The 25,742-nt window shown below is 39.1% G+C and overlaps 1 protein-coding gene across 5 annotated transcripts; it reads left to right on the forward strand.

Annotated features, from left to right (window-relative positions):
* The first annotated feature begins 935 nt into the window (after nt 1-935).
* Nucleotides 936-25,679, forward strand: mpp4a (MAGUK p55 scaffold protein 4a). Of its 5 annotated transcripts, none has more exons than XM_049484598.1 (21): nt 936-1,141; nt 4,465-4,553; nt 4,787-4,908; nt 5,156-5,233; nt 5,328-5,411; nt 13,069-13,200; nt 18,005-18,086; nt 19,225-19,310; nt 19,403-19,474; nt 19,785-19,981; nt 20,129-20,187; nt 20,437-20,454; nt 20,837-20,881; nt 20,980-21,000; nt 21,542-21,583; nt 22,167-22,334; nt 23,353-23,433; nt 23,550-23,643; nt 23,769-23,877; nt 23,967-24,101; nt 24,327-25,070. In XM_049484598.1, the coding sequence occupies exons 2-21, from the start codon at nt 4,499-4,501 to the stop codon at nt 24,513-24,515; spliced, it is 1,869 nt and encodes a 622-aa protein (XP_049340555.1). In that variant the 5' UTR covers nt 936-1,141; nt 4,465-4,498; the 3' UTR covers nt 24,516-25,070. The 5 variants fall into 5 exon arrangements, with proteins under 5 accessions (XP_049340555.1, XP_049340557.1, XP_007240058.3 ...); XM_007239996.4 differs by lacking the exon at nt 936-1,141 and adding an exon at nt 1,946-2,172; XM_049484599.1 differs by lacking the exons at nt 936-1,141; nt 23,967-24,101; nt 24,327-25,070 and adding exons at nt 2,046-2,172; nt 25,359-25,679.
* The last annotated feature ends 63 nt before the right edge of the window (nt 25,680-25,742 follow it).

Raw genomic sequence — 25,742 nt, forward strand, 5'->3', positions numbered from 1 at the left:
ACGGAGGCTGATTGTGTTCAGCTCGAGGAGGGTACGGCGCGAGACTGGGAGCCTCCACCATCACAGCTGCATCACCACAGCTTGTTGGGCGTGGCTTCCCCCGCATACGCGTTTGTGGGCAGAAAAAAAGCGGTTACTTTACAGTGTAAATTGGACAAGCTTGTGATTTGTTAGCTGGGATATATATGTGTGTATGTGCAGATTGAATAAAGAGCCGGGAACCAGACATGCTGTTCTCACAAGTCATTTTTTACCCTGGTCAGCATCACCACATCAGGTTTCAGTGGCATACCGGGCTGCAGACGAGCCGCCACACTTGGCTAGCTAGCATTAGTTTTTTTAGCTAGTATTGACCCACACCCTTGACTGGGCAGAGAATAAAAGAGAGGGAGCAAACTCAAGAGTATTGGGGTGGAGTTCGGGGCAGCTTCCCTGTAAAGCGTGAAGCCGAAGCCTTTCGACCACTGCAAGGATTTAAGAAGAGGTCTGACTGTGAAAGGCTTGGGAACTCCAACGTCTGAGTGTTGGAAGTGCGACCTTGTAGTCTTTAAGAAAGCCAGAGGATGAGCCGATGCATGAGGAAGGCAGTGTGGAGGTCCAAGGAAAGAAAGGTAGGGAATTAATTAAGGTGTGGGCGATGAAGTGAGAAGACGGAGTGGGAAGAAATGGGGCGATGGGAGACAGAAGAAGCGTAACGAGGGAGGACAGACAGACTGAGGAATGAGATGGAGGGAGAGAGAGGAGGAGTGGTTACGCTCGAGCACCACCCTACGAGACTGTAGGGAGGCGGAGCCACAGCCCACCAGCGGGCCGGGCGGAAACACGCATGTTGGAAAGGGAAACAGGGAAAAAGGGAAAAAACGGGCCGCGGTAACGGCGTGGGCACCAGGCGGCAGAGGTAAAAGAGAGAAAGAAGTCGCCGAGAGAGCGAGAGAAAGAAGTCTGGAGGTAACCTTTCGGTAGCGGCCAGCCCGGGCCGAGGAGCCAGGAGAGGAGATACCAGCCGCGGCGGTTGGGGAAAGACGCACCGTAATCAATGAAGGCAGCCGGTGGAGGAGTATGTGTGGACGAGAACAGCCGGTCGTGCGAGGTTGGACACCAGCCGCAGGAGACATAGAGGTGGAGTACCATCGTGAACCAGGTAAAGAGCGGGAATCAATTTAATCAGTTTAATCGCGAGGTTGTTCAACGAGCAGGTAACGTTAGAGAGGAAGTGACGGTTTAAATAGGAGTGAGGGTGTGAATCAACTCCCAAAACTAAGCTATAATATAGCTAGCTTTTTGCGGATGTATTCTGATCGGTATTACGCAATGAATGTATCAGTGGTAATTTTCCCAAAATAAATAAGTCTGTACACATGTATGAATAAAATACAAAAGGTTACACGTGAAGAGTTAAGTTACATGTGTACAATATGAAGACTAGCGTTATATAACCTCTATAGTAGACTCCTGCCATTTCATGGACTTGCATATGATGACTATTTTATTTATTAATGGAGTGATTAGATAAACAAGGTACTAGATTATTACTGTAAATACTGAGTTACCTCAAGAAAAGCTTTGTCCGTTTTATCAGGTCCACAACTTTTACCATATTCACATTTTCCCCCCCATTTCATTTAGGTCAGTTTTCAGATGAGAGATTGGCTCCGAGCCTTTGTCATCATCCATCCACTATTTAATGTATTTATTGAGTTTCATCCTGTAATGCTAATGTCAGAGGGTAGTAGTGTAAGCCTCTGACGGGGCTAAATTAAGTCTGTGCTCCCAGATGTTGGTCCCGCAGTGAAAGTGGATTTATTGGACTGTATTTGGCAGCAATTTTCCTTTTTAACTCTTAAGTACCCAGAGCTGGACTCATTCTTGATGTGCTTAGCATGTGTAAGGGAGCACTAAAAGCAGAAAGAGTTAAGAAGCTTTGAGTGGCAGGCGGTGTTGTGGAAGAACTGGTAGGGTGGAGGCCTCTGCCTCCCGGGATTAAGCAGGATAGAGAGGGATTACAGGCTTCTTTTCTGGCCACTCTTTAGTGTAAAATCACGTATATGTTGGAAACCGGGGCAAAGGCAGGGCATCACCCAAAACCGGGGGAAAAAACATAATAGGATGGTACTCTATCTCCTGCCCCACTGATTGTGGACTCTAGAGGGGAGAGGAAGAGCTGAGAGTGAGGTATGTGTATTTTGGTAATATCTGATCATTGTCTGATCCTGCTGTCTTTACCTAAAAGAAATGCATAAAATATTGCATGGTGAGAATAGCTTTTTACATTTTACGAAATGCATTTAAATAGTGAAAGTAATACCAGTGATAATCCAATTTATTTCAGAATGTGTGAGCTCTAAAGTGATTTAATTCTAATGGGTGCATAGTGTTTTGAACTGTTTAGCAGTCTGGGTATCTGTCTAAATCTACCTGCCTGTCTGTATACCTGTCTTTCTGTCTGTCTGTCTATCTATCATCTATCCATCTATCACACGTGTCAAACACAAGGCCCGCGGGCCAAATGTGGCCCGCCACGTCTTTTTATGTGGCCCGCGAGAGCTTGTAAGATCTTAGTGTCTATAATAAATAAGTCAGAAGCGTTCTTTGACCAAAAAATACATTTCCCACAATGCTTGTCGATTGTATTACCCGCAAAGTTACGGCTTACTGCCACTACACGGCAGTGTAGTCATTGATGTGGAAACCCTGCCGGAGGGAAGGTGTAACTTCGCGGGTGGAATTGAGACATATAAATGTTTATCCCATAATGTCCAGAAAAAGAGAAGTTGATGCAGACGGACGGCTGTGCTTCAAGGCGAAAGACCGGTATGCCTTTTGTGTTACGAAGAGTGTTACTGACCAAAATAAACTCTTTTTAGGAGAGATATAAGTTCTGTGTAAATATTTATAAGACAATAGCTGACAAAATCTGTTTTAATGACGTTAATAAACATCACTGGGACAGCGCTAGTCGCAGTTTCACCGCAGCAAAGTACGAGGACGTGAATCACTTATCTAACCAGCCTTTACTAATTTCTGCCCTCAATGACCCTTTCAATAACCTCCAATAGCCTTTAATAGTCTTCAGTAGCCTTCAACAGTCTAACCTTGCAGCCGTGGTGTGTCCACTAAACTCCTGAGGTTAGCAGCGCGATAACTGACCTGTTTATAATGTAATCCCAGCAGTGACTCATGCTCTAAACGGCTGCTGTTAGCTGATTGGGCTGAAAGATGAACTGTAGAGAGCTGTATTATTCGGTTACAAAAATCTTTATTTCATACACAGAAGAACTTAAAAATTTTAAAAACGCTCCAGACTGGCTGAGCTGAGCCCTGTAGCCCGTGGCTGGGCTGTAGCTCTGACTCAGTAACAAGACTGCGGACTTGTGGTGCTGCTGCTGCAGCTCCCACTAGTGGTTGGATGAGGAACTGCTAAATCTGAGGAAATGCTATGTTCTTAACAGCTCACAATTTTTGATTTTATATTTATTAAGCCTTATTTCAGTTAATAATTTCAAAGTTAATATAACTTGATGTCATTTCTATTCACTTGAATAGTTTGGTTCTTGATTGATGGAGTTTTTGGATTTCATGACATGACAAATTAAAAGGATTTATGTTAATAGAGCAACAAGCAAACATTTTTTCCATGCAACTGTAATATTTGATTGAATAAATAATATATTGAGAGTTATTTAACATTAAGGAGTAATTACATTCATTTACATATATTACATTTGGTTACATTTTATTACATTTATAAGTTACATCTGGCCCTCGGAGGACAGCCAATATGCCAATGTGGCCCTCGGCCAAAATGAGTTTGACACCCCTGATCTATCAAATCAAATGAGATAAAGGCAGCTTAACAGAAATGTGATCACAGGACAGAGAATCAGACAAGACATTAAACATATAATACAGAACCCCCAGTGTGAGGTATCTATCTATCTATCTGTCTGTCTGTCTGTCTGTCTGTAGAATTTCTATGTATATAGCTTTCTATTTAATAAACAGACTAGGTCTCGGTCTATAAGTCTATCTATCCATCCATTCTTCCATCTGCCCATCCATCTATCCATCCATTACTCTGTCCGTGTATATGCTGGTTTAGATAAGGTGAAGATTATTAAGGGTCTGTTTAGACCTGAAATCCTGTCTTGGTCTCAGTGAGATCATGCTAAATATTTTTTTTTACCTATTTCATCTAAGGCCAGCATTTTTATAAAACATATCCTGTTGGAGAGCTATTTCTGAAGCACTGTTTGGGAACTGAGTGTGGTGATAGATCAGTATGGACCGGATTAAATCTAGTGCATGGTGAACTCAGCACTTCTTTATATAAAGCGACCCAGGTCACATGAATTTATTAGAATACTGAAATTGTGTCTCATCCAGTGTGCTGTACGTGACCCAGAATGTCACTCATGTCTAGGTACAAAGCACATAATCTGTTTGTTGGTGTTTTTGTTTTAATAGAACCTCTGTGATCTAGAGTACGGAAACACCTGCCATGAGGCAGAGGGTGGAGGCAGAGCAGATGACTGACACCGGACTTTGTGAAAATGGTGAGAATTGAACGTTGATAATGCAAGTAAATCAGCTGAAAAAACATTATTTAATTGTAGATAGCCCAATAAATCACATTCAAGAATATGATGTATATTTCAATGCAGATCATGTTAAAATAAAATTGTACTTACATTTACATTATCTATAAATTATTAATGGGGGCTTAATACTCTATTCATTCTATGTCCTTTACACAATGTCTGTCCATCCTTCCTTCTCTTCTTTTTAGGTCTAACTAAGATCCTAGCAGAAGTGGTAGAGGAGGTGAGGTTGTCTATAGATAAGGACATTAATGGAACAGATCTTCTCCACAGTCTGCTCAGTGCACCGTGGCTCAAATCTCTGCTCAGGGTCAGTGAAAGCATTGCTCCATATTTAAGATTTAATTCATACATTTTTAAATCCAGCCACTCAATATGCAGCATTTAAATTAAAATGGGTCTGAGGAAACTTTACCTTGCCATGCTTCATTAACAGGGTAATTCGTGGTCAGTGTACATACTGCTATCCCATCTTTAGAATGACTTTTCGAATGTCATTTTATACCTCAGAAGCATATTCGTGATTGTATGTATTTTCTATAATTTTTCTCTGCCAGGTGTATGAGTGTTTACTGGAGTACAGGAGGATTTCCCCCAGCCCGTATCTCACCTATGCCTCAGCACTCACTCAGGAGGTGAGAAATCCCTCTCAGCAGCACACATACAGAAGCTCTTCATATCCACTTACTGCTACTGACCTCTGCCCTGTCCTCTCTGCTGTGTCCTCAGATCATGGGGGATATGAGGTCCCTGCCTAACCCCTCCGCTGAGGCCCAGGAGCTCTACATGCTGCTTAAAGCACCTCATTGTCAGGTGAGTAATGTGAAGGAAAAAAAGCTCAGAAGATCTTAAGAGAGTTTTCTTGTGTGTTTAGGAATTTATAGTTTTTTGCTTTAATTGTAATTACTTAAGTTCTTTAATCTTGCAGGATCAAGTACAGAATTGTCAAACTGGGTTCCTTCAGTATTGATATCTGTCATACACAATGTCTAAATGTTTGTGGACAACCCTTCTTATGAATGTATTAAGCTACCTTATGTTACACTACATTCAATGCTAACTCTGATGTACAATTGCGCACACACACAGCTTTTGTAGTCCCTGTAGAGATTTGTTTAATATTTTAGGGATGAGTTGGGGGTGAGGTGGGGCAGTGATCAGCCAACATCCTGACCGCACTATTGCTCCTGTTACTAAATGCAGTCAAATCTTTAAGTCAAAGCTACATACTGTAGGCCACTAGGGGCGCATATGGGTATGACGCCTAACTGATCAGCTCCGTGGGGCAGAGGGCTAATTTCACTTTTTTGTGCACCTTTTTTCATATTTATACACCAAAGTTTGGTCTCTGTGAACTTTTGGACACTTTAACATCATACCGTGTGTGCGGCACGGTCTACTATGGCGGCTAATCGTCCCAAGTCGGAGTCGTCTCGTACAGGCCGCGGCAAGACCGCGGCGGTTGACTCTTTAGCTTCACCGCAATCTGAGAGTGCCGGACCGGAGGGCATTCTGAGCTACGAGTCCTTCCAGAAAGCACGATGTACGATGAGTCAAGAAATATGTGGTAAGATTGACGGGCTAACCGCGGAGCTTCGTTCTTCCATTGACTCACTGACCAAGAGAATCGATGGCCATAACGAAGTTTTGACCGAACTTTCGCAGACAGCCTCCTCTCACAGTGATGCTATAACCAAGATGGAGTCGTCTCTGCTCTCGCTCCAGGCAGAAGTCAAGGCACTAACAACAAAATGTGAGGACTTAGAAGGGCGGCAGAGGCGGAATAATCTCCGTTTATTTGGTGTTATGGAGGGAGCAGAAGGACCTCGTCCAACTGAATTTGTTGGTGAGCTGTTGCAACAGCTGCTTCATCTGGAGGAGAAACCCATGTTAGACCGGGCACACAGATCTCTCCGCGCCAAACCCAAAAGCGGCGAACCCCCGCGACCATTTGTGATTAGAGTTCATCTCTACCAGACCCGTGAGCTGATTCTACGACGTGCAAGAGAAGTCTCAACCTTACAATACCAGGGTAAGAGACTGTCCATCTTTCCTGATTTCACCAGCTCCGTGGCCAAAAAACGAGCCGAGTTCAGCAAAGTTAAGCGCCAGCTCAGGGATTACACAGGGCTCAAGTTCGGGCTTTATTTCCCAGCGGAACTAAGGATCACTCTCCCAGATGGACGAGTTCGTAAATTCGAGGACCTGCTGGCAGCGCAGGAGTTCATACAGAAGGATTTAAAGTCACTAGCACCGGCCGCAGGTGGGAAAGACTGAACTTTTCTTTTTAGAACATAAAGGTGCACATAGCAGCAGGTTATCACCTTGTGGACTTGATATGGACATGTACAGGTAACTTTACTCTGCGGTGTTAAGTACAGCCCTGTAACCTGTAATATGGTTATACTAATCTTAGCCCAGATAAAGGTGAACCTTTCTGCTTGTTATAAGGTTACGGCATTAATGCTATTTTCTTTTTCATTGTTGGAAAAAATATGCTTATCATGTGTCATGATCCACTGCCCTAACGGAATAGGGGTGAGGGAATGTTTAGTTGGTACGGCCATCGTTTGCGTCTTATCACAGTTAAGAAAGGGGAGGGTAGTTTTGCGCGTATCTCGTTTGGGGAGATACTTCAGCAGTGGGGAGGGGGGTTAGAGGGTGGGGAGCAAGATTCTCGCCGCATGCAGTTTAGGTTCTTAGGAGTTCTTATACAAGCCTCTCAAACACGTTTTTTTAGTTATTTGTTTCTCTCTGTTTTTCTCGTTTTGGTTTTAAATATATATTTTTTGTTTTTTAAAATCCTCGGCACTCTCGATTGTCAATATACAATGATCAATATCTGCACTTTGCAGTATGGCAGTGATTGATAATGTAAGACAACAGGGAGAACGTGATATCAAGTTCATTAGCTGGAATGTTAAGGGTCTTAACCAACCAATTAAACGTAGCGAAATACTACATCATTTGCAGCATCTTGGAGCTCAGATTGTTTTCCTGCAGGAAACGCATCTAAAGAAATTGGATCATAATAAACTCCGTAAAGGCTGGGTAGGTCAGATATTTCACAGTACATTTAATGCTAAAGCAAGAGGCGTTGCTATTCTTATACATAAAGCAGTACCATTCAGAGCTTCTGATATTATAGCAGATTCGTGTGGGAGGTATGTTGTGGTCACTGGGAGAATTTATAATACACATGTCACTTTAGTTACTATCTATGGCCCTAACTGGGATAATGAACATTTCTTTGGTGAAGTTTTTGCCAATCTACCGGACTTGTCAACAAGACATGTGGTGGTAGGGGGAGATCCGAAGATGGACAGGTCCTCCACCAAGACCAATACATTATCCAAGTCTGCCCAAACCATTAAAACATTCATGAATGATTTTGGTTTAACGGATGTTTGGCGATATCTCAACCCTCAGACTAAACAGTATTCTTTTTATTCAAATGTCCACCAAACATTTACTCGGATAGATTATTTTTTAGTAGATAATAGGTTTTTGTCACAGGTTCAGGATTGTATGTACAATGCCATAGTTCTTTCTGACCATGCCCCTCTTATATTGACTTTATCTGTTCCTCAAGATTTTTCTCCCAAAGCACCATGGCGTTTTAACAACCGTTTACTATCAGATGATAGATTTGTCAAAGTTATCACTGCGGAAATAATTTTTTCATTAGTGTGAATAAGACCCCTGGGGTATCACCTTCTATTTTATGGGAGACGTTAAAAGTTTATATCCGAGGACAAATTTTTGCATTTACAAAGTATGAAAATTACATAAGAAGAAGAAAAATATCGGAGCTCACTCAACAGATCTCAGACTTAGATGGCATGCTGGCTAATTCTCCTGACCCCCAGATATAAAAAACGGCTCAGTCTCCAGACAGAGTTTGATCTTCTATGTACAAATAATGTGGAGGAATTATTGCTCAAATCTAAGGCCACTCATTATGAACATGGGGATCGTTCAGGTAAACTGTTAGCGCACCAGCTAAGGCAGCACGCTGTAGCTAGACAAAGAAATCAAATTCAAACACCTACCGATATAACATCAGATCCTAGACTTATAAATGACCAGTTTAGACAGTTTTATGTTTCCTTGTATACATCAGAACACCCTTGTGATAATTTGGCACTGGACAATTTTTTCAGTAAATTTAAACTACCAACTCTGAGCGCAGACCAAACTATGGAAATGGATGAACCCATAACAGAGGAGGAAATCATAAGGGTAGTGCAGAGCATGCAGAATGGAAAATGCCAAGGTATTGATGGGTATACGGTAGAGGTGTGCCAAAAAATCGATTCACATAAGAATCTTGATTCTCATTTACTACGATTCAGAATCGATTTAAAATGTCCCAAAATCGATTCTGAGGGGCGGGTTTTAGACTGATTTTGGGCTGGGTATTTTTGTTGGACCTGGCAACCCTGGGGATAGCGCTTGTCCTTTCAAACGGAGATCTTCCAGACACACACAGAGCGTAGGTGTTTGAGAATCACCGGTAAGATGGCAGAACAAGCACTATATTACATTAGATTAACGTGTAGTTTCAATGTTTTATGGCAGAATGCTTCATAACAAGCATAAAAAAGATCGCTAGTAGTTAGTTTCAGTAACTGTTAGCTAGCTAACTAGCTAACTTTCCAGTTCCACCTTAAATAACGCTACAGGTGGCAGCGGGCTGCAGCATTTAAGGCGGAACGGAAAAATACAATAAGCTAATCAGAGCTAATTTCAGCTCCTCATCACAGAGGAATTAAGGAATGGACCATATGAATTAATTTCTCCACCTCCTGCCCCCTTTCTGAAGAAATACAACGACCTTAAATTAACTAGTTAATCAGCAGCTGCTCCTGAACTTTAGCGCTCCACTGCTATCATCACATCAGCCCAGCAGCGTCACCTACACACCACCGCTAGTAGCCTGGTAATAAAGCAGTGTTATTTATTATTTATTTATTGTTCATTAACGTCATTGTGATATCCCAGTGATTCCTCTGTCATTGAGGACCCACATTCCTGCACATTTTATTGTTTTTGTAACACATTACCTGCTCCAGGACCAGTGTATATTATGGAGGGTTTTTTTTTCAATAAGATTCATAAGCCAGAAGCAGAAATTTTTATAATTCAAATCGTTTTGAATCAAAAATCGATTTTGAATCGAATCGTGGCCCCCAAAATCGGAATCGAATCGAATCGTGAGATAGTAAACGATTCCCACCCCTAGTATACGGTGGAATTTTATAAGAAATTTATTAACAAATTAGCTCCCCTACTACTTGATATGTTCCAAGACTCATTCGATAACGCTAGTCTACCGCAAACTCTTGCACAGGCCTCAATATTTTTAATATTAAAAAAAGGTAAAGATGCCCTACAATGCGGATCATACCGCCCTATCTCACTACTCAGTGTGGACTATAAAGTGCTTGCTAAACTGCTAGCAACCCGTATGGAGTCGTGGCTACCTAGCATTATCTCCCCAGATCAGACTGGTTTTATTAAAGATAGACATGCATTTTCTAATATCTGACGCGCATTAAATGTAATCTATTCTCCCCCAACACAAGATGGCCCTGAAGTTATTTTATCAATGGATGCAGAAAAGGCTTTTGATCGTGTGGAGTGGGGTTATCTTTTTTACACACTGGAAAAATGTAACTTTCCACAGAATTTCATATCCTGGATTAGACTTCTTTACTCTGCTCCAAAAGCCTCAGTTAGGACCAATAATCTTAATTCTGTTTACTTCCCGCTCCAAAGATCAACAAGGCAAGGCTGCCCATTGAGTCCGTTATTGTTTGCGGTGGCCATAGAACCTCTTGCCGAGGCGCTGAGATCTAACGACAACATAACTGGTATATTCAGACATAATAGGGAGCAAAAACTCTCACTTTATGCAGATGATTTGCTTATTTATATCTCCAATTTACCCACTTCAATACCCACTATACTTTCAATCCTTGATTCTTTTAGTTCTATTTCGGGATACAAATTAAATCTGTCCAAAAGTGAATTATTCCCCCTCAATTCAGCTGCCACCAAATACTCACTACATACCCTGCCTTTTAAAGTAGTACATGATAAATTTAAGTATTTTGGAGTTTCTATCACAGATAAATTTGAGAATCTCTTCAAATGTAATTTCTGTCCCCTAATAACCTCCATTAAAAAAGATTTAGCCCGCTGGTCCTTATTACCATTATCTTTAGCCGCAAGAATTAACACTATCAAAATGAATACCCTACCTAAATTATCATATCTCTTTCAGACCCTACCTATTTTTATTCCTAAATTATTTTTTCGAAAATTAGATACCCTAATTTTGGAATTCATTTGGAACAAAAGGCCCCCTCGATTACGTAAATCATTATTGCAACAAACGAAATCATTAGGCGGTATGGCACTTCCACATATACAATTTTATTATTGGGCAGCCAATTTACGTGCATTGCAGTTCTGGATTAGTTACAATTCATTTCATTCTCCCCCAGAATGGCTACATTTGGAAGCTGCCTCTATATGCTATTTTATATACCCCTTTAGACCATAATGCTCCCACCACTATTAAAAACACAGTTGTTAAATCATCTGTGAAAATTTGGAAACAGTTTAGAAGGCATTTTAATTTTCAAAATCTCTCCCTGTCTTGCCCACTTATCTCAAACCATCTCTTCCTTCCATCAACTCTTGATAAAGGGTTTAACAATTGGGATAGAGCAGGGATTAAAACACTGCACGATTTATATGTCGAGGGCACTTTTGTATCTTTTCAGTATTTAGTAGAAAAGTTCTCAATCCATAAAAATAACTTTTTCCGTTACCTTCAAGTACGTAGTTTTGCCAGCTCTGTAACTCCCCAGTTTCCCTCAGCCCCTGAACCCACGGCACTCGACAAGTTTCTAAAACCACTGCCACTATTTCAAAAAATGATTTCTCAACTTTATAACTTAATTAGTTTGGTTCAAGCTACATGTTTAAGAAATCTTAAAGAGCAATGGGAGAAGGATCTAGATGTACTCTTAACTGAGGATGAGTGGCAACAAATATTATACAGAATTCATTCATCCTCCTTCTGTGCTAAGCATGGAATGATTCAATGTAAACTCTTTCACCGAGTGTATTGGACTAAAGCCAGACTTAACTAAATTTATCCAGATACAGACCCACTATGTGATCGCTGCCATCGGGACACTGCCTCCCTAAGACACATGTTCTGGCTATGCCCATCATTGTTCAAGTTTTGGACTGAAATCTTCTCAACATTATCTGAGGTTTTAGAGATGCAGTTGGATCCTAACCCCGTTACAGCAATATTTGGTGTCCTTCCATCTGCCTTGTTAATGTCAAAACATCACTCTGATTTTGTAGCCTTTGTGACTTTGTTGGCAAGACGGTTAATTTTATTGAAGTGGAAACTTTCGGTTCCACCTATGTGTTCTGAATGGATTAGGGATGTCCTTCGGTATAGCACACTGGAACGAATTCGATGCACTCTGAATGGTTCTCTTTCAAAATTTAAAAAATCATGGCAGCCCTTTTTCACTTTCATGGATAATCTTTCACTTGCTGCAATTCCAGAATAATGGTAAAATGTTTCTCCCTGTACTCAAAGCTTGGAACATTCTCCTTAATCAAAATTATACTAAGAATTTACGCATGTCCTTATGTTGTGTGTCCGAGGAATGTTTTTTTTTTTCTCTCCCCCTCTCCCCCTAATTATTTAATTATTTTATTCTGTCACCTATATAAAAACAACCTTGTCCAACTATTTTTTTTTTTTTTACTTTACACTAATTTATTTATTTTATTTACTTTGTGAACTGCTTGTGTGTTATATTCTGTGAACCAGAACAATGCTACTTAATATGCTGTATTTGCTGCGCTCCCCAATGTTCAATGTCAATGCAAAACAGACAATAAAAAGATTTACTCAAAGCTACATACTGTAGTAACTAACTGGATAAACCTATTTTAAGCCTTGATTTAGGAAGAATCATTAAATAAGCAGGTGTCACAATACTTTTGTCCATTTAATATGTGATATTGGATAGTGAACGCTAAACACAGTTATGCTGTTTTTATGTATGAATTTTGAAAATTGTCCAGAGAATTAGGTCTGGACATTATAAAGAATTGCCCTTGCACACTTTTTTAATGATTTTCCGAATTTTCCATTGTTCTGGTTGGTATAGCCAAGGGTAGCACCTTTTGTAAATCATGCAGGAGGCACTTAATCTGTATGTATGACCACAGATGCCCATATCAGTTGTACTGGGCATTACCTGGACATTGTATTAGAGGGCTGGTTGGATAGAGTCTGGGTAATGTCCAGTACAACTGATGGACATTTGCCTTCACAAATACAGCTTCCCTGTTACTTTTTGTGTAATATTCAGAAAAGTTGTGGGTTATCATACATGGTTGATTTACAGAGGTATTCTCCCCTTAGGCCCTGCTTTCAGCTCATGACTCTGTTGCTCAGAAGAACTACGGCCCAGTCTTGCCACAACTTCCTGATGACCTGCCTGAGGATGAGGAGGCCATGAGGATAGTCTGCCTAGTAAAGAACAAGCAGCCCCTGGTGAGCTTAGTCTTCGTAAACTTCATGTGCAATAAAAGATGTGATTTGTCAACAATAATTTCTTCTTTTTTTGACTTAAATCAAACTATGACTTAAGTATTAATCTACAATGCAGATTTTTTTTAAATAATGAAGAAACACTGCCTTTAAGGTGTATCCATTTTTTTTATTGGTACTGTACAGGTTTTAATACATTCAAGGTCAACAATTTATCTTTAGATTCTAGCTTAGTTTTAAAACCCCTTTACCTGTTGACGTGTTATGTTATTGTGTAATGCAGCTTATGTAATAATGCAGTGAAAGGTATAAGGTGTTTGCACACCATGTTGTTCGTGCTCTGTCTGATCAGCCGTAAGTATCTGACTGTTATGCAATGATGCTACTTTTTTTATTTGGTTTATTATTTACAGCTGATGTCAAGGATGTATACAGTTACTGTTTCCATTAGGTTTATACACTCTTTTCAGTGGTAAGCAGTGTGCATTTGTTTAGTGTTTGGTGTAAATTCTGTGTTTGTGTATGAAGCTGTGCTTTTTGCTGTTTTTTTAAAGAATGACATATATTAGGTAATTAAATGCTATTGTATTTTTAACCTAACATGCACTTAGGACTTTTTTTTTCAACCTCAAGAAATATATTTAAATGCTTTGCTCTTATTGGTCACCCCATGTATTAACCCTCATTCTGAAATAGGTGTGTGTGTGTGGATGGGCCGATACGTATTATGTTAATGTTTTAGTTTTCTTTAATATTCCATGGCAGTAACCTTTTATTTGAATATAGTTAAATACATATAGTAATTGTCTTTACTAATCTGTCACACACAAGAATGTTGGAGGGGGCATGTACGCTCAAAGAGACAGCCTGAGGCGACTTGCCTTGATGAGGCATGTGAGCTCAGGTGAGGATCTCTCCCCACAGGCCTCAGGGGGTCCATCAGCTTCCTCTGGCCTGATGCCCTCCCCACCTGCAGGCCAGCCCCACTCCATGCCCAGCTACCAGTCATCTGGCAACTGCAGCCTGTGCCTCCATAATGGCCGGTTGTCAAGAGGAGGGCTGAACCAGTCTGCTCCAGCCGTCTTCAGCTCAGTGCCTGTGGGTAAGAGAACAGGAGGAATGGGTTAGCTTTGAGACATTTATTCATGGCTGCTTTTCTTTGCCTTTTGATTCTTTCTTCAATGCAGTCTTAATGCCTTTATTATTGCTTAACAGAGTTTATTGAAACCATAGACTGTATATAAACATGGACTGGAGGACAGTTGTTGAAAGGTTATACCAAAATGTCGCTTATGCTCTCTGATGGCTGGCTGCAGTACAACTTCTGACCCTGCCCAGTTGGAGGGAAGCAAGATATACAGTAAACATTATCATATTGTATAGAGATGGACCGATCAGTGTTTTTGAGTCTGCTTTCAATCGCAGATACCGATCTTGGGCGGGGCCAAATGCCACATTAATGCCACACATGTGCCAGGCAAACCTGGTACAGATTCCCCTAATTACATCCACGTCTAAGCAAACACTGGTAATTTATGCTGATAGTAAATAAACAGAAGAGTGTTACTGACCAAAATATACGCTTTTCATGAGAGATATAAGTTATGTGTCATTAATTATAAGACACCAGAATTTTTATATTTATATGCCAATACTGCAGGAATGTATCCCAACATCAGCCGCCTCACAGCCTGTTTTTCGGAGTCAGCTTACTGCCTAAAATAGCTCATATTTACTGTTAATTTATAACTAATAATATATTATTTTAAAAAGAACAACAGTAATCTAACGCTCCAGCTAAAGCTTAGATTGGGCAAAAAAATCCGGCCTGACTCTGCCCGCCCAGATAAACTGTTTTTATGAGCGCGGACCTGATATAAACCCCACATTTTTTAGTAAGTAACGTTACAGCAATAAAACTGAGCTTTTAACTAAAGTCCCAAAAAGTTGGAATGAACGAAATCTGTTTTAATTATGTTAATTAACAGTACAACACGCTATTTTATTTTACGAAACTGTAACAGCACTGCGTATTCTCCGCAGGGAGGACTTGAATATCACTCACTTATCCAACCTGCCTGTACTGATTTCTGCCCCCAATAACCTCCAAAAGCCTAGTCTTCAGTTGCCTTTAACAGTCTTACCTGGTGGCTGTGTCCACTAAACCGCATAGTTATAATTCTGAGGTGAGCGGTGCACAAACTGAACAACGTGCTTTTAATTTTAGCGGAGCAGCGCGTCCAGTAGAAACCGATACGGAGTGGAGTAACTCCGTTACTGCTGCTGCTGTTAGCTTTTGTGCTAACAAACTCTGTTACTCCCTGATTGGGCTGAAAGATGAACTGTAGAGAGCGGTATTATCCGGTTAGCGGGCTTAAAACCTTTATTTTTTTTCACTGTGAGGCGGACTGGTCCTACACATATAAACTGCAGAAACTGTAAAAACGCTCCAGATTGAGCCTGTAGTCTGTAGCTTATGGCTGGGCTGTAGCACTAACTGGGGTGAAGACAGCGGGGGTCCTGCTGCTGCTCCAGCTCCGGCTAGTGGTTGGATGAGGAACTGCAGCTTCCTGTAAGCGAGCCGTTTCACCAGCCATCCACACACAACACTGCTTAACTGCTTTACCCTGAACTCTAGGCTAGGATAGGCTAAATCAGAGGAATACCGATCGCCGATATCGTATTTTGGCTAAAAATTGACCGATATCGATACACTGCCGATCGATCGTCCCATCTCTAATATTGTATTATAGTTACACTATTTGAATTCGATTAATTAGTAAAAAATATTTGGTGCCGAGTGGTCCAGCAGTCTAAAGTGCTGCTGATATTTTAAAGATTGTATGATCATGAAAATTTACCACGAAGGCTTGAAAAGAAATTTATTGGTAAAAAAAGTGTATGAAAAGGAAGTACTATAATATATTCACCCTTATATACAGTACAAGTATACTGTTTTATACACAGTACGTGTGTTATGTTCTTACTCTTACATATTGTACACATTTACTCTTATATACAGTAACCCTATATGGCATAAATCGTATTTAGGAGAAAAAATATTTCACTCCACTTTTTGAGAGCGTAGCGATTCCTGTTGATATGTCAGTCACAAAATGATGATAGGAATACCCCAAAATTACTATAAAATGATTTTACATTGATTTGTATACATTTAAATATAAACGTGCTGGACATATACACTTTATTTAATGGTGCTCTGTACTTTTATTTTAACTTTTATTGTTGAATACACTTCTGAATCTCACTTAATCTGGTATATATGTTCTTCATACCTCACACAGAGAAGATTCAAAATCATCTCCCCAACCAGACATGTGCCCGAACAGCATCCAGCCCCTCCGCCCGCTGTTCTAAGTCTCCTTGTGTGGGCTTCTCTTCTGGAGTCAGCTCTCATCCCCACACTGCTCCATCCAGTCCCCCTCTCCGGACATGCATGACCACGCACACTGTCTGTGCACCTCGCCACACCCTGGAGCTGACCAAGCAGCACAGCCTGGACGAGCTCAGGACCACCGTGCACAGCATGGCCAGCAGAATGGAGCGCAGCAACAGCGATGTCCGCAGCCTGAGCCAAAGGATGGTGGCAGTGACCGAGAGGATGACCGACAGTGTAGAGGAGAACGCTCAGGCTCTGAGCCTGCTGGCAGAGGTGGTGGACAAGCTGCAGGGCCTGATTGTAGCCAGCAAGACACATGAAGCCTCATGTTGTGCTTCCAGGCCTTCAGATGAATCGCATCATGTGTCATCAGGACCACCAGCCACAGCTAAATCACCAAGTGTTCCTCACCAGGCTGTTTCTGGAAACCATGGCAAGTTCTCTAATGCCTCTTCTTCTTCTTCATCATCTTCATCACCCTCATCCTCTTCTACTTGTTCCAGCTCTTTTAGCTCATACACAGACTTTCTAACATCACAGGAGCCTTCATGCACGCATAGAGGAGCTGCTATAAAAGCAATGGCCTTCAGAAGTGAAAAGGAATCAACGGTTTTCTCTAATGGTTCACCAATGTCAAGGCCAAAGGATGACTATGGAACAATAGGATGTCTCTCCAGCAGGAAGAGAAAATCAAAGATCAAGAAATAATTCAGACTCTCCTGATGATGTTACTCCCCATGGAGCAGCTTGAGTTTAACAGGCAATTGTTTTTTTTGTTTGTTTTTTTACTGTGTAATTCCATGTTTTGTTCCATTTTGTGTGAATTTTACTCACATGTACTGTGCAAAGTGGAGGTGGGCAATATGTCAAGATTTTTAGCATAACTTCAAATGTATCAAATGTACCATTATACACAATATACAAAAATATTACTTAGAATATTGTGGATATTGTCAGTGCTTAAAAAACACCAACCACCTGATCAACACATTTTATTACAAACAATGTAATTATACCTGTTTAACTGAGGGAAATGCATCAAAATGTAAATATAATTACTAGTTTTGAAGATTGGAAGATGCTTGAATATGTTACAATAGGTATTTTTATACCATATGGTATATACCTATGTCTAGTTCCTAAGGCATATCTATCTAAGGCATTTCATTAAGTGTTTGTTTGTTGTTGTTGTTTTTTTGTGTTGTGTTTTATTCATTCTTCCTTCTGTTCTTCTCATACTAATGATCTTTTTCATCTCTTCTTCTGTATGTTTTTCACTGTATATTAATAATTCATTTCATAATCTTTGTCTTCATCATTGCTTAACATCTAAAGGTTTTATGTGACATTGTCAATAGAGTTCACTAATGTGTGATGATGAACCAGTAGTCATTCTTAATTTCATAGGGTGCAACTATCAAGAAAGATGAGAAAACAGGAGAGATCTTCATTGCCAGGGTGATACATGGAGGACTAGCAGATCGCAGTGGTATGTGGGCTGGTCATTGCGACTGTATTGCTCTTATTAGCTACAAAATGTTGATTAGTTTGGTGCTATATGGTAATTAAATTTTATTTGCAATGTAGAAATATAGTGTTTGGTAGGTAGGACACATAGTGTGTGTGTCTAATGCAAGAGCTTTCAAATCATATGTATAGCACTTCTTCACAGAAATCTAGTAATCCATCAAAAAATCAACAAAACAAATAAAGCACTAGTGAGCAAAGCAGTGGTCCCAGCGGAAAAGATTACACTCTATCAAAGCTGGAAAAAACAAACTCACCAAAAATTTTACACTCCGGTCAATCGACTTAAAATTATTAATAGAAACTTTCCATGCCATCACATAGCACTGTTATGCTTAGATGTACTAATATAGTCATATTAGTGTTAATATCAGTCAGTATAGTCTTATTTTTCGCACTATAAGGCGCACTTAAATTCAAATCCTTAAATTATCAAAAAAATCATCGGTGCACCAAGGCTGAAGCAATATTAGCATTATTCGCTAACCTTGCTAAGCGCTAGCTCTTTCACCATTCAGAGGTGAATATATCGAACTGTAGCCTGTGCATTTACCGTGTTAAAACAAGCTATGTAGGATGATCCGCTAGCTAATATTGCCCTGGCTTTCAGGAATACTCAAGATTCCTCAGTGTAGCAATAACCGTCACTAGCGGTTAGCCACTAATGCCAGTGCTGCTGCACCCAGCCTTAGTAGGAATCTGGAAATCTAAGCTTGCTGTAATTAAATGGAAGTGCTTTACTCAACCAAATGAACAGTTTTTAGGAGACATCCAGCACTCATTTGACTTGGAAAGAAAACTTTACCCTCCACTGAAATAGAAGAAAAACATGGCAACACCCCTGTTCCTTACGAATGCCTTAATGTGTCTCATTGTGTGGCTTATAAGCTGGTGCACATTATGTATAAAAATAGACCAGAAAAATAGATGTTCATTGATAGTTCGCCGTATAGTGCAAAAAATACTGTAATAATAACAAATACAACCACAGACATGGGAACACACTAAAATACTGGCATCCAACCATTGAAGTCAATGGTTCAATTGTAATTATGTTAGCAATGTTAAACATCTTCTAACAGTTGTAATTGGTTTTATAGGTCTTCTCTATCCTGGAGATAAACTGGTAGAGGTGAATGGGGAGCCAGTGGAAGGTCTGGAGCCTGTACAAGTCATTCATATACTGGTAAGATTGGCTCACTTCCTCTATGGAAGAAGTGCACTGCCGTATATAAGAGTGAACTCATTTTTTGTTTGTTATTTTTTTACATTTGGCAGGTGCATTCTCAAGGAACTATCCTGTTTAAGCTGATCCCCAACTCACCACAGCCTGCTATCAGCCAATCAATCGTAAGTATAATCTGTAATTTAATCTGACTTTACACTTAAAGGTGATATAACTGATCTTACCATTGAAAGTAATACCAGCAGCCCTACACATAAGTAGACAATAATGGTATCTGGTTCTCATAGTTCAATAAATAAAATAAAATATCTTGGTCATTGTTACTTCAGTTCCAAAGCTTGGGTTTATTACAAAACAAAACAATCTTCAGTGGAGGAGCACCCACCACATACTGATGGACAATGTTTTTAAATATTTTTTTAAGATGATTTTAAGTTTTAACATATTAATTTCCTTCATCTTCTCTATGCCTAGATGTTTGTGAGAGCTATGGTGGACTACAATCCACTGCAGGACCCTTCCATTCCCTGCGCAGATGCAGGAATGGCCTTCAGCAAAGGGGATCTGCTAGAGATTGTGGACCAGAAAGACATTCAGTGGTGGCAGGCCAAGCAGATGCCCAATGCTACAGCCTGTGCAGGTCTTATTCCATCTATAAGCCATTTCAGAAGGTAAGTGACAAATAAGAATAATACCTCAGGTATGATCTTCTTAGGAAGGTCCAGTAATGTTTATCTCGTTTCAAGTCTCTATTTATATGCTATTTATTCAGGATAATTTTGTTTCTTTTTGTCTCTTTTTTTGTTTCTTCTTTGCAGCAAGAAAAGGGAGTTCTGGTGGTCTCAGCCATATCAGGCCCACACTTGCATAAAACCCTGTAAGTAGATCAAAGACACACAAGCAAACACACACATCCTTTTGCATTGTGACAGAAGTGTTGTATAAGAAGACACTCTTCTGTCATCTTCCTAATGGCTGAACTCAGAAGCTTGATTATCTGCTCCTTATTGAGGCAAACTGAACTCAGGAACAGTATCTACCTTTGATTTGTGATAAAACATATTAAAAGTATTCAGATATTTGTGTTCTGGTTTTTACTGCATCCCCTAATCTTGCCTATATGCAGTGAGTGCAGCTGATGTTGGTATGTACAGCTGTTGGATGTGAAATGCTATTCTAGTTATATGAGCCCTTCCAACAAATAACCACATATCAAACATTTTTGGAATAAATTTCCTCTATTACTGTAAGTTATTTCATTTGAAGTACCTTACGCAATAAACAAAATATGTATAAATTAACATTTAGTATTTTTAAGTTAAAGAAAAAAAGTGACAATAACCGATTTCTCCCAAACATGAGCAATGGTCAATATATGGTTATTTTTTGGAAGGGCTAATTTGTGAATGTCTTAGATTAATCCTATCCAGTTCTGGTGCACTAGATTCTTTAACATTGTGTTATCAGAATACAGACAAAAAAAGGTCATGACTGCAGAGCATGTTTATTGTCTGTTTCTTTTAAAGGAGAAAAGGATGGAGAAACTATTGAAGAGAATTGTCTAGAAGCAGGTGATGACTTTATGCTACATCTTCATTGCCATAATATAATATATAGAAGATATATTGACAATATACACTCTATAATTTGATTATGTGTTTGTTTGCAGATGACGAAGATTTAGAAACCGGTAGGTAAGTCTTTTACATGGAAGTGTTAGATATTTAAAAAAAACTTGTTTGCTTCTGTATTCTATGTAAATTACAGTTATGATATTACTTCACTTTGAGGTATATTTGAGGTTTATTTGTATAGATTCAGAATCATATTGTTAGAAAAGTGGATACAAATGCAAAATTCAAACATTGAATGTGATTATTCTGTATGTATTTTACTATATTAAATAGTTTTTAAATAAAAATGCAAACTTTTTGTTGACTGCAATCAATCCACACAGTAATGCTTTGAAATATACTAGAAAGCCTTCCATGGACAGCACATACAGTTACTCAAACAAAAGCAGGATAAATTCTTTTTGAAAATCCTTATATATTGTATTTTCATACTGTATTTGAATTTTAGATGTTTTTTTTCCACTTTAATGCATTCTGGAGCCAAAGAACTAAAATGACAAGTTATCATTTAATATAAACTATGATTTCCAAACTTTTGAATAGTGTTGTGGAACTTTGCTTTTGTTAATGACATTATTTCTCTGTGTTCTGCTCTAGAGGATGGTGAACATGGTGGACATATAGAAGACTTTTATATTGGTAGGCATTTTGCATTGTATTTGCATTTGCATTGTAGTCTAGAATAATTAATGCTACCTGACACATACAGTCTAGCTGCATATTACATACAAATAATGTAGTCATCAAGTACAGCATAAGGTTTACACTGTACAAAAAAACTTAGTGTTATTAAAGGTTTTATAGTTATAGAAAGCAGAAAAAAGGCATTTAAAAGCTTTGAAATCAGTTGATAGTTTGTAAACTATAATGTGACCTGATTCTTTAAGGAACAGCCACGGGGAAACCACACAGAGCTCACCACAGACACTGGATTATACTATAGAATGCGTGCTCGTGCCTGAAACCTAGTGAATAAAGCAGTAAATGAGTCACAGAAAGTTACTAGAAACTATGAAAAAGCACTTATTATTAAGGTTTTTTACAGTGGCTTATTCTCAGATACTCACCGTAGTGATGCTATATGTTTGGTTTCTGATTGGATGGACTGAAATGAAGAAATATTTTGTAAAAACAACGATAACAAAATGTAGTTGATTAATACACATTCCTTATAATTAAATCACTGTATATTGGTGTATAATGGACTGACTGATTTGTATAGCGGGGTTCAGGAACAGCCTGCGGTTGTGGAGGAGGAAGGCACTCATTAAGAGGAGGCAGTCCTGTCACTCCTGCAGCAGCAACAGCTGTGCCTCAGCCAGTCCCTATGAGGAGGTGATCAACTACCAGCGCAATGCCAACGAAGCCCCGCGCCTCATCATTCTCACGGGTAAAAGCTCTTATGTGTGCACAGATTTTGCTGACTGTTATTTTCAAACAGATTTCTGTGACCACTAAAGTATGATACTTTGATATATTTTACTTTAGATTTTAGGGGTAAACTGTAACACTAACTGGGTTTTAAAGTTTACATTTATTAAGTGTTTAAATTGTGACAGTAATGTAATAATATTTGATTTTTTACCTAAATGAAATCTGAATCATGCGCGTATCTAGCCCTTTTTTAGAAGTGCGCAAGCAAAAATCCCCCTAAAAGTGAAAGCAAAAAGGTGTTTGTTGTTTTTCTAAGCAGAAGTAGATATATTTTTTACCTAATACGGTACAAATATATCATTAAAAAGGATTTTAAGAATGAAAATACAGCAGTCTCCCTACTTAGATGGTACAGTCCCTTTTCTCTCGACGCTGCGGTGCTCCAGTGCACACAGTTAAACAACACTATTTATACTGTTATTGTCCTACACTTTTAAATTTATTAGGCTCTTAGGCTCGTATCCGGTGAAAAGGTGTTTAAAATCAAAGTTTACATAATAGTTTAGTCTGATTTAAATCTAAATAATTCTTCTTCTTTTGAAACCTTACCTTTCCTGTGAACTCTCCTCAGATTCATTTACAGTCTGTTTTTTTAAAGGGGGACACCAAAAAACTCTGATCTTAGAATCACCTCTGTTCTGAATGCATAACTATGTTAGGAAAGCCTGCAAAGAACCCTGTAGTTTTGGGGATTCTCTTTCCTTAAATGTCAGATCAAACTTACAAAAGATTTTTTTTTTAATGAGCTGGATCAGGTGTGATTGGTGTGGAATATTTAAAATGCTGGTTCAACCCACTGTCTATAATATAGTAAATTGTTGTAATTCTTCATTTATGAATCATTTATGATCTAATTATGTAAGAAAAGTGTGTGAATCTGATGATAAATCCAAAATAATATGAAACAAAATACTTCATTGGATATAATATTTTAATGTGTGGTTTATTTATTAACTTTACACTGTTTGTCTCAGGTCCATCAGGAGTAGGAATAAATGAAATACGTAGGAGACTCGTCAAATTCAATCCCAACACTTTTCAGGCACCTATACCATGTAAGTTTACACTGAGAGAGAATTTGAGCAGTGAACTGAATTTGCTGGTACTTTGATTGTATATGTTGGTATATAATTGGTGTAATCCATTTGGTGTCATGTTTAATTCACCCCAGACACTACACGACCCCCGAGAGGTACTGAGCTAAATGGACGAGAATATCACTTCATCACCAAAGAGCTGTTTGAATATTTGGTGGTTAACCACAAGTATGTGTGTATATATACATAGTTTTTACTTTCTTTGATTGATGTTTGTTTCATTATTTTAATAATAATTTCTATTAAAAGTTCTGATGATGGTGGTTTTTGGTTCATCTGTTTAAATGCTGCAGATTTATTGAATATGGGGAACATAAGGGTCACCTGTACGGCACCTGCTACGATTCCATCAAAGACGTTCTGGACAGTGGGAAAACCTGCATCATTGACCTCGATCCTCATGTTAGTGTTTAATAATAACATATTATTACATATGTAGTCTATTCACATTTGATTTTTGGAAAATAAAAAATGTATCTTGTTTACTGCAGTGCATCCCTGCAGCAAGAACTAAGATCCTGAAGCCCTATATCATCTTTGTAAAACCTCCATCTGTTAAACGCATGAAGTTAACAAGGAGGGACGCCAAGTTTATCGCCGGCAGCTACTTCAAGAGAACTTTTAGGGTAAGAAAAGTCATCTTGTGTTCTGTTCAGTGATTCTACAGTGTAACTGCTAATGTTTATTTGACTTTAGACATTCTTTGTTGGTTGGGAACTCTTAAAAAATGAAGTGTGCCAAAAGGGTTATTTATAGTAATATTATAAAAATCTTATTGAAGTAATTAAAATGTTTTTGTCTGCATCAGTCAGATGTAATATATATGTTTTTTATTTTGCTTTCTGCTTCAGGATGAGGATTTTGAGGAGATTGAAGAGGCGGGGAAGCTGATGAAGGCTCAGTACAGTCAGTTTTTTGACTGTGTGATTGTAAATGACCGACTTCAGGACGCATGCAGGGATCTTTTCGCAGCTATTCGGCACGCTCAGGAGGAGCCACAGTGGATACCAGCCAGCTGGATAAGCCTTGATGAACCATGATACACACAGAACTGATGTGGAAATGGAGCATTATGTATTATGTACTATCTATGTGTAGATGTAATAGTTCACTATATAGGTAGTAAGGTATTTGAAACTGATTAAAAATGTGAATTTCATGCATTTGAGTGGGCAAGAATATCAGCTTTTAAATATATACAGATATGTTGACTTATTTGCACTTATCGAAGTTCATTTTGATAACTTATACAATATGTTACACTTTTTAGAGAAGTATAAAAACAGATACCCAATTCTGCTTGTCTGTGGACAATTGTATGTTGATTTTGTTGATGTTGATATTGAACAAATCCCAAGTGCACAGAGGACTAACGTTGGAGGTTCAGTCATTGTGTCAAATATATTGTTTTATTACAGGATTTTGCACTAGTTCACTCTGTTTGTTGCAAACTGCTCTCTTTGTGTTTTTTTTTTTCAATTTTATATCATTTACAACCAGTCTGTTTATTTTTTATGAGCCACAATATCTCAATTTTCTCACAAACTCTAGTTATCTGAAAATATTGACCTTATTTAATAAAAGTATATTTTGAAGTGTGTTTTGAGTGTGATTTTAGTATTATCCAAAAAATATTGCTCCCAGAAGAAATCATCCAACAGTTATGAAACTTAGTGGGAGGTCGTGGCAGACAGTCACGGAGGGACTCTATAAATGGCAGCAGTTCATCTTCAGTGGCGAGTCCTGCTTTTGTCTTAGTGGAGAAAACCAAAACATCTGTGTGTGTAGGTACTGTGGTCAGTGCCAGAATCACATTACATGTCTTGAAGGCCTGAAGCCCAAAATTAGGTTTTCTGAGCACACACATCTACGCTTTATTCCAGCAGGACGATGCTCGTCCACATACTGCTGACATCTCAAGAGCTTGCCATGAAGACACAGTTGCTATGCCATGGCCAGGGATGGATTATCGTGGGACACCATTAGGAACCTCTAGAGCTGGCATGTTGCATTGCACAGTACTTGTACTTATGTTTAGCTCAATATATATGACAAGACTTGCCCATATCAGTACATTGCAAATCCACACCTTTTTCTTGTTTTTCATTGAAACATTTCTTCTGTCTGAACCCATTGGTTGCTTGGAGAGAATAAGCAAAAATTATATATATTTTTGTCCGTTGTGTTAATGCGTGTTTGTGCTGTAATGATGTGGCTGAGGCATTATGTTTGGAGGAACTGTCTGTTATAGTGTATGATGAATGACT

The sequence above is a fragment of the Astyanax mexicanus genome, chromosome 11 (assembly GCF_023375975.1).
Source record: "Astyanax mexicanus isolate ESR-SI-001 chromosome 11, AstMex3_surface, whole genome shotgun sequence".
Taxonomy (NCBI): Eukaryota; Metazoa; Chordata; class Actinopteri; order Characiformes; family Acestrorhamphidae; genus Astyanax; species Astyanax mexicanus.

What these genes read in the sequence shown, in the direction of transcription:
- mpp4a (XM_049484598.1), top strand. Translation starts at nt 4,499, where the DNA reads ATGAGGCAGAGGGTGGAGGCAGAGCAGATGACTGACACCGGACTTTGT. An exon ending in GGCTCAAATCTCTGCTCAGG is followed by an intron (nt 4,909 to 5,155) that starts GTCAGTGAAAGC and finishes TTTCTCTGCCAG; the next exon opens with GTGTATGAGTGTTTACTGGA. An exon ending in CTGCTATCAGCCAATCAATC is followed by an intron (nt 19,475 to 19,784) that starts GTAAGTATAATC and finishes CTCTATGCCTAG; the next exon opens with ATGTTTGTGAGAGCTATGGT.